The sequence below is a fragment of the Neophocaena asiaeorientalis genome, unplaced genomic scaffold (assembly GCF_003031525.2).
Source record: "Neophocaena asiaeorientalis asiaeorientalis breed wild unplaced genomic scaffold, Neophocaena_asiaeorientalis_V1.1 scaffold392, whole genome shotgun sequence".
In the NCBI taxonomy this organism is placed as follows: domain Eukaryota; kingdom Metazoa; phylum Chordata; class Mammalia; order Artiodactyla; family Phocoenidae; genus Neophocaena; species Neophocaena asiaeorientalis.
In genome coordinates this window covers 999,143-1,006,630 of record NW_020174421.1, presented here as the reverse complement: position 1 = coordinate 1,006,630, position 7,488 = coordinate 999,143, and the positions used below count along the sequence as shown (strand labels likewise).

Genomic DNA, 7,488 nt, shown 5'->3' with positions numbered 1-7,488 from the left:
TGGGTCCCCAGCCCCTGATAGGATGCCTGGCCCTGCAGGATGAAGAGATAAAGTCACATTTTGGTCGTCTGTGAGGCAGCCAGAGGCCGGATGACCTGCTAATCTCCTGGCTTTTTAGGTGGAGGATGTCATGCAGCTCAGCAGAGAGAGCAGTCGGCCAGGGTTGTTGTTCTGCATTTTAAATTCGAAGGCTCCTGGACCTGCTGCCTCCTCCAGGCATGTGTCAGCCCATTTCATAGGGGACGCTGTAGAGAAGCCCGCCTGGGAGGAATTAAATGGGAGGAGATGCTGGCAGCAAAGCCACATGAAGATCCGCCTGACAGGGTGGGTTATGTTCCTCTAAAACCCTTGCAGAATCTGAAAGCAGCACAAGGGGCTTAGCTAACATCAGTTTGCTTGCAGAAGGCTGCCTAGAAGTTTCTAGTAGCCCATGGGTTAAAATCTCTGGCTTTACTGCGAGTCCAACGCAAGAGCTCCACTTTTAGGATTTACATAAGAGTTTGCCTTCCAGAGACTTGGAGTGATTCATTCCCTACCTCCCCCTTCCTTCCCGAAGCCATCTTTGTTCCTTCTCAGCTTTCCCCTCTTCTCCTCCCCCTGTGCCGGCACCACAGGCCCTGTGTTTGTGCCCTGACCGGGAAGCAAGGCTGTCTCCTGTGCTCCATCCTGGTCACTGAGGTGAACGCGCGGCCTCTCCTCCATCAGCACGTCCCCCCACTCCCACTCCTGTGCTGCTGCCTCAGAGGCTCAGACCAGCCTGGTCTTCCCTTTCGCATAGAGATTCCTCCAAGCCAGCCGCGTCACTAACTGCAGTATCCGAGTTTTGTTTACCTCGTCCCAAAGTGAGTGATGCCGCCAGGGCTTCTTTGCTGTTCCTCATATGGACTAATCCCAGGGCTAAAGCCACGCTTCCCTGGGTGGCAGGACCCTCCCAGTACACACGGTGATTCATCAGTGCTTGTTTCTTTCCCTCCTTACTGGCTCACTTTCTAAAGCTTGACTCCCACCCCCAGCCAATCACGCACTTTTGAAGCCCAGAAGGCAGCTGATTTTATTCTTTCATTTCTTCCCCTGTAGGCCTTCACCAGAGTACAAGACCTCCGGTATTTAGAACTCATCAACAGCATTGAGGTAAAAGATGAAGCGTTCTTGATTTTCAGGGAAGTGCAGATGCGCTGTCTGTGGTTTGCAGGCGGCTCTTCCAGCAGGCGAGGGTCTTGAGGACACGTGGACAGAGCCCACTGGTGTCTGGGCGTCCGGGCCACAGCCTTGCTCTGGGGGGCAGAGTGCCACGTGGGGGGAGCCAGCACGTGGGAGCCGGGAGTACAGTCTGTCACTTGTTAGCTGGGTGAGGCAGGTGGGTCCCCAATCTCTCAGAGATTCGGTCTCTTGTCTGTGAAATGGGATGAGACCTGCCTCACAGGGTTGCTGGGAGGATTAAACAGTTCTCAGTAACCGGATTTCATCCTCGCAGTGGCTCTTAGCTTGCTACCCCCCTCTAGGGCTCCAACAATGTGCCAGTGTAGGAGGCATTTCCCAGATGCACATGGTCTGCACCCACCTGCAGGGATGGGCCCTGGGGAGGGAGGCGTGTGACCCAGCTGGCGCCTGCGGAGCTCTGAGCCCTCCCCGGAGCCCACCAGTCCCGGCCTGGACCTCGTCAGCCACACCCAGAGGCGGATGGGGGCCTAAAGAGGCTGGTTCTAGCTGCACCATTTGCTGGGTGATGGGAGAAAATATTTTTCATTCCTGTGCATCTTCAGGCTGTCTGTCCGTAAAAAGGTTTAGATATTTCTTCTTCTGAACAGATTCATTGTGAGGCTCCGGGAATGTGAGATACACTTGAATTCACATATGGAAGCAGTGAGGAGATCAGCAAATGTCTCCTCCCTTCGATTCCGTTCAGCATAATAAACACCTGTCGTGGGCCAAGCCGTGTGGCTGAGCCCAGTGGGCAGAGAGCTGAGTGGAAGAGGCCTGCGGGAGCTCACAGCCTGCTTGGCCTAGTAATAGTTGCCGTTTGTTGAGTGCTTGCTCCATGCCGCACGCGTGATTGATGTGTACACGATTTTAAATCCTCACAGCGACTTGATGAGGCAGCTGCTGTTCTTACCTCTATTGATAAATAAGGAAACTAAGGCCCAGAAAGGCTGTGTCACGTCCCCAGGGCAAAAAGATGGGTTGGAATTTAAGCCAGTTTTGTTTTCCAAGCTCCCGCTGTCTTTCCTCTGGGCCGTGTCGCCCTTTCCGAAGTTGCTCCTGGCGTTTGCTCTGCACACCGTCTCCCTCCCCCAGCACAGTCACAAGGAGCATCTCTGTCTTCTGTTCAGTCCTCACCTGCGCGGTGAAGGGTTTCTTCAGAGCCACCTACCCATGATGCCCAGTACCACTTACTACTAGGGGCCACATTTGTAGATCAGCTGGTCTGGATCTAGGGGTCTTAACGTGAGGCCATGGAACATAATTTTTCTCTGTGTAAAAGTAACCGACCTCTGTGAGGACCAACTCTGGCCACTTATCACGTCTTACTGAGATCCCGTGTACTGTCTCTTCCGGTGTGCTGTGAGCTGGGCAAAGTAAACTTGTAAGAATTGCCTCTTGAAAAAGAGCAAAGTGCCTTTGAGTGTGGATCCATTTTGTTTGCTCTGAGGCCTTAGTTGCTTGCTTCTAGGCATTCAGCATTGTTCCAGAGAACTGGGGTTCCTTACTGCGCTTCTTTTGGATGGGCGAGCTGCACCTGTGCTGATAGCAGGAGGAACGGCATCTGTCCATGTGGCTCTTACTCACTGAGTGTGTGGAATCCTTTGTACTGATCATGGTGGGGTTCTGGGGCCCGGAACAGATTTGGCTTAAATTCCACGCCTAGTGAAACCTATTTCTTTATCTCACTGCAAGATTTTAATTCATTTCCTACTATTAGGAGTTAGTTTATTTGGCAGATTAGCCTAAACTATGTGTAGTTTGGGGGTTTTTTTGGGGGTGGGTTAAAAATTATTTCTGTCAGGGGGGAAGCATATTGCCTGCAGCTGTTATAACTTTCACCAGCTTGCCTAGGAGTTGTTTTTTTTTAATTAATTAATTAATTTTTAATTTTGGCTGTGTTGGGTCTTCATTGCTACGTGCAGGCTTTCTCTAGTTGCAGCGAGTGGGGGCTCCTCTTGTTGTGGAGCGCAGGCTCTAGGCGTGCGTGGGCTTTAGTTGTGGCATGTGGGCTCAGTAGCTGTGGCTCGTGGGCTGCAGAGCACAGGCTCCATAGCTGTGGCGCCCGGGCCTACCTGCTCCGCAGCATGTGGGATCCTCCCGGACCAGGGGTTGAACCCGTGTCCCCTGCATTGGCAGGCGGACTCCCAACCACTGTGCCACCAGGGAAGTCCTTGCCTAGGAGTTTGATTCAATGTTTCATCTTCCTCCACTGTGATACACTTGCTGGAAAACAAGCAAAAGGAGACTGCTGGGGATGAGAGATTGGGTGCTATTGAGTGTTTACAAATACTTGAGCTGTAGACTATTGTCTGTTCCCTAACACAGGAGGGAGGGGAGAGTGCCAGTTACTTCTCATTCTCAGCACTGCTACCTGTGTGTGTGTGTGCGCGCACGCGCGCGCGCGCGTGTGTGTGTGTGTGTGTGTGTGTGTTTGCGTGCGCGCACAGGTGTATTGTTGGGGGCCATCACGAGCTTCCGAAGGGTGTATTACGTGGAACAGAGAGCATCTGGAGTCAGACAGAGTCCAAACGCCAGCTCTGTGTGATCGTGACCTGCCCCTCTCCCGAGTCCCGGCTTCCCGCAGTGTGACACTTGGGTGAGGAGTAGCCGGCGCCTAGTGGGTTCTCAACACACGGCGTTGCTCGCCTTCTCTTTAGAGACAGGGACGTAGTAAGATTCTCTATCCTGTTTTGTTGGTCTTTTTCTTGGGAAGAAACCCTAAACTTTGTCCTTGTCCACCATTATCATGAGTAACAACTCGGCCAAACCAGGCCTGGGGATCTCGGAGCTCTTAGAGCTTGGGGGCCCCCTACGAGTGGGCGGTACACACCATCCTCACTATGCAGTTGTTTCCTTGGAAGAATATTTAAGGAAGCAGCTGTGAGGAATTTCCATTAAACAAACAAAAGTTTGCATCTCTTTTGATCTTCACTCATCTGGAAAAAAAAAAAATCTGCTTTTGTTGTCAAGCATTCCCACCAGAAACCTAGGTGAGAGACACAACAGCCCAGGAGCCAAGCGTAGGTTCCAGTAGGAAGGCCCAGGGGCTTAACCTGAAATAGCAACATCTAACTTTTGTAAAGGCTGCTTCCTGCCATGGCTGCAGAGGCCGTTTCCTGTGCTTCTAATTTTTCCAGGAGAGGAAGAAGCGGGGAGAGACCAACAATGACCTGTTTCTGGCAGATGTGTTTTCCTACCAGGGGAAGTTCCACGAGGCCGCCAGACTGTACAAGAGGAGCGGGCACGAGAACCTCGCGCTCGACATGTACACAGACCTCCGCATGTTCGAGTACGCCAAGGTAACCCGTCCACGGCCTGCCCACTGCCGTCCCGACCCTGCGGCTTCCAGGCTGTCTACCCCAGAGGTGGTGCGGACAGACGGTAGCTGTGGCCTCAGAACAGCTGTAGGCACATTGATAAATGAGGAACCATCGGAGGCCACTGGTTAAAGCTGACCTACAACTGACCTTTCAGGCTGATGTCAAAAGGGACAGAGTGTAACGATTCAGAGCTTTGTCAGTGACAGAACTGGATGGACGGTGAGTCCTAATTAGCATAGTCCCTTTGTTAAGGGTTCGGGGTTCTGTTTCCCACAAAGTCTCTCAAACCTTTGTCAGAAGCCACTGAGAGCCTGTGTCCTCAGGCATGAGCTGGTTCTGCCGTTGTCGCCACATAGGCCAGCATGGTTCACTCCAGCCACGGTTTCCTAAGTGCCTGCTCTGCTTGGTGCTGGGCTTCGCACTGGGCCTCAAAGGCGCTGTGACAGAGGCCTTGCCCGCTGCTGTGAGCACACTGTGCCCCCATTGCTTGCCTGGGGTTGGGGGAGATATCCTCTTGCATTTGGAGGGCCCCTGTTAAGGTTAGTCCCCAACAGGTCTGGGCCTTTAAAGGTAGGTGAGGGCAGTCTTCCTGGAGCAGCTCCTGGTGGCTTGTGTGAGACTGAGTCCCACTGAGGACCGTAGACCACCAGGACACATGCAGGTTCACCTAGCGTGGGTGAAAAGAGGGTGGGTGCCTGGAACAGCCAGGATCTTCCTTCCATGGAGGTGCCTTTGTTATCCTGTCTCCAGGTAACCTCAGAGAGGCTTCAGAATGTTCAGTGAGTCATCAGCTACAACCAATTAGAGGCTGTTAATGGTAATTAGCTAAGGAGTTCAAGATGGAAAATTCTCCCCATTTTTTCCCCTGCTTTTCTGTTCCTGGAGATGGCTACATGCTCTTTTATCTTCTACCATCCGTGGGTCCCTGTGATGCGGCCCGGGAGTTGCTGGTCATCAGTACCTGGCCAAGCACCTGGGCTCCAGTCTGTCTCTTCCTTGGTGGCTCCTTCACGCCAACCCTCAGATCTGGGTGCTTCAGGTAGCCCCCTTTTTGCCCTCTTCAACTTTTCTATCCTCCCCCAAACCCCACCACACACACCACACACCACACACACACACACACACACACACACACACACACACACACACAATTTAACAGTGCGTTCACACTGAGAACACCTAAATCAGGGTGTCTCTTTCTGGGGGTGACAACATTTAAACCAAGGATAAAACCTTGAACTAAAGGATCGAATCCCTGAGGGTAGAATTCAGGCTTTAGGAACAGCTAGGCTTGGTTGTTCTGGATCAACAGCGCTTCCCGGGTCCTCTGCAAAGTCCTGGATGGCAGCTGTGGCGTAGGAGACAGCACCTTGCCGTGGTGCCCAGAGAGTGGGCGTGAGTCCCAGCCTCCCTGTGGGTGACCTGGGGGAGGCTCTGCACTTTGCCAGCCTCCATTTCCTTCTTGGAGGGTCGCCTAGTCCAGCTGAGCTCAGTTCTGAGAATTGCAGAAATGAACCCATGAGGAAGCCCTTTACAAAGGCTGAGCTGTAGAAAGGCTGGGAGAGTGAGTGGAGCCAGGCGTGACCACAGCATGGCCGTCCTTCAGACCGGCCCCCGCCAGCCCCACCCCGCCCTGCACTGAAGCCTCTCCTCACACTTCCAGTGGGCTTTGTGCGCCTACGCTCTTCCACCCAGAAAGGCAGCCCATTTACGCAGTCCGTCTGGTCTGCCTCTCCATGAAGGTAAATACGCTGGGGGTTGTTTCCGGTTTCAGGTTTTGATCACAATTCCAAGTAGGATCCAAGTAGGTTGCTTCCATTTCATTCCCCGCCCCCCGACCCCCGACAGTCTGAATTTGAGAAAATGTGTACGTACACATTATGTCGGGGGGTGGGGGAAGGCACAGTGCTTATTAACATGGCATGTTTGTCTTTACTTGAAAATTGCTTCCCAAGATTCAATCTGGTTTTCAGAAAATTTTTAAATTACATTCCCACGTACAAATAAATTGTATGCTTTCCGGGGAAGTGACATGTTTATATGGAGATAAAGGGAATTATAATGCTCTGAACTCTTATGTAGTATATCCTTATCAAAATCACCAAGCATGAGAACACAGTTTAGTCTCATTCATCACTCAGCACAGCCTCTTTCTGTCCACTCCAGGACAGAGTCTTTGCCGTGGCCCCAGATAATGTGTAAATTAGCTTCACGGGACCAGAGAACCTTTGGAAACCCAGTTTGCTGAGCCTTGAAGCACCATTTAGACTTAACTTCTATTAGGTCCGAGCTCCAGGAGCTGGAGCATGGGGCTGGAGGAGACTATTTCAAGTCCAGCAGCTGTGTCCCTGCCTGGTCTCCACACTGACGACCCAAATTTATGGCTTGCTCTTAGCCTCTGACCCTTCTCACTACAGAGTGAGTGAGACACCCGGAGTCCACTGAGCACTCCCTTTGAAGGACATTCCTGTTCCCTCACGATGCCTGTTTTCCCCAGCTGCTAACCTCATTTAGCCAACCAGGTTAAAGAAGAGTTTCCGGCTTTGTGTTGGCATAAAGAGGACACGTTGTAGCTGCCAAGAGTAAAGGCTGGGACTGTAACAGCCCAAACCAGGCATCTGCAGGTAGTCAGCGGCTGCCTTCCAGCCCCTTCACCTGTGTGCACTGCAGAGCTCCCCAAGCCAGCGAGGCGGGCCTGTCTTTTATTGAAAAGCCCCACCTTTCAAATTGTCAGCACCAAAAGCTGCCTCAGCATCAGGGTCACGATGCTCCTTCCTCTCCTGAAAAGAATCGCTTGTCTTAGGCCAGTCTAATATGTTATTTTAGGGGCTACCCAATTACCCTGAAAGCAAATGGAAGAAAAGAGAGAATGCTAATTGTTCAAGTGGGTTTTTAGCATACATTGACTGTACTTTTCTGACAAGTGAGTGCTAATCAGGGGAAAGGAGTGCTTTTTTTTTTTTTT

The 7,488-nt window shown here is 51.9% G+C and overlaps 1 protein-coding gene across 6 annotated transcripts in view; it reads left to right on the top strand.

The window, feature by feature from the left end:
- Positions 1-7,488, top strand: part of IFT122 (intraflagellar transport 122) — a 78,895-nt gene that overhangs the window by 44,307 nt on the left and 27,100 nt on the right. For all 6 annotated transcript variants that reach the window (XR_003004712.1, XM_024756441.1, XM_024756440.1 and 3 more), the window contains one exon: positions 4,341-4,502. Coding sequence is in view for 5 of the 6 variants with exons in the window: in XM_024756441.1 (XP_024612209.1) it covers positions 4,341-4,502 (162 nt within the window). In the remaining variant the exon portion in view is untranslated. The remainder of the gene's footprint in view (positions 1-4,340; positions 4,503-7,488) is intronic.